The sequence below is a fragment of the Eurypyga helias genome, unplaced genomic scaffold, assembly GCF_000690775.1.
Source record: "Eurypyga helias isolate BGI_N326 unplaced genomic scaffold, ASM69077v1 scaffold20374, whole genome shotgun sequence".
In the NCBI taxonomy this organism is placed as follows: domain Eukaryota; kingdom Metazoa; phylum Chordata; class Aves; order Eurypygiformes; family Eurypygidae; genus Eurypyga; species Eurypyga helias.
Window position 1 is genome coordinate 3845 of NW_010245875.1, and position 1198 is coordinate 5042.

Below are 1198 nucleotides of genomic sequence, written 5' to 3' on the forward strand. Positions count from 1 at the left end.
GGAGCACCCAGCCATTCCAGAGCTGGAGCACAGCAGCCTGCATGCCTTTGGCCCTTGGGACATGCTGCTTCTCTGCGCCTACCCACACCACCCCGGGATGCTGCAGCAGCCCCCTTGTGCCCACCAGACTCTCCGGCCTCACCTCAGCCCTCCCCAGCCTCCCCGTGCCAAGTGCCGCCACAGCTGGATGCACCATCAGGCTGCGGGGCCCACGCCGGCAGCTCACGCTCACCCGTGTTGAAGCCACGTCCCAGGGCCGGCCACGGTTTGTGGTTTTTCCAGAGGTTGCCCAAATACCAGTCGCTTTGGTTCTCCACCAGCCCGATCACCTGCTTGTCTGAGGAAAGAGGGGGACGTGGATGCAGCCCGTCTTGCTGTAGGTTCAGAGGGCCCCGGCAAACCCACTGCGCTGGTGCTTTGGCAGACCACCACCCTCAGCCCAGCACCCAGGAGGGCCCTGCCAGTGCCCCAGCGGGTCCCAGCGCACCCCGTCCTCACCAGAAAACTTCCCGAAGACAGCCCAGAGCTCAGCGATGTCGGTGGCAAAGGTGATGTCAGTGTCCAGGACGATGACCTTGGAGAGGTTGGAGGGCAGTGCCTTGGTAAGCGTCAGCTTCATCAGCCCGTAGATGCCGGAATAGTGCTTGTTGGGGATCCACGACACCTCCGGCTGCAAGGCAACACGGCCTCAGGGCTCGGCACGGCCATGCCCTTCCCCTGCCCAGGCAGGGCGGCTGTGTGCGCCCGGCACCCCATGCAGAGGGGGGCGTCCGATGAGGAACCAGCCGAGCCTGGAGAGCCTCCTCCAGCGGCACCATCGGCAGCCAACCACCTCCCTCCCCAAGCCCTTCAGGCTGGCTGCATCTCCTCCTTCGCTCTCACCCTGGCCTGGCTCTTCATCTGCCCACCAGAACACCCTCCCCCGGAACCCCAGCATCTCAGTGCTCGGTGGGGGACCCAGCTCCGCTGCAGAGGCAGTGCTACCCCAAAGGGGCCTCCCCAACCCTCCAGCTCCAGCCCAGAGCATCCCTTCTCAGTGGGATCAGCAACACGTCCAGAAAAGGGAGCAGGTGAGCAAGGGACCAGCAGGGAAGGAGTTAATAACCCCCCTCCCGCCTTCCCCTCAATGGGGCAAAGGGGCGGCAGGCGCCTGCCTTCAAGTCATCGGCGTTGTAGAAGCTGACGTGGACGGAGGGCA

The 1198-nt window shown here is 64.8% G+C and overlaps 1 protein-coding gene across 1 annotated transcript in view; it reads right to left on the reverse strand.

Annotated features, from left to right (window-relative positions):
• The window catches only part of LOC104508559 (glycosyltransferase-like protein LARGE2), a gene marked incomplete at its 5' end in the record, with an annotated part of 4798 nt that overhangs the window by 2624 nt on the left and 976 nt on the right, over window positions 1–1198 (reverse strand). The window contains 3 exon segments of the mRNA XM_010150222.1: window positions 233–337; window positions 499–670; window positions 1155–1198. The exon segment at window positions 1155–1198 is cut by the window's right edge and continues 32 nt beyond it. Of these exon segments, the coding sequence (XP_010148524.1) occupies window positions 233–337; window positions 499–670; window positions 1155–1198 (321 nt within the window).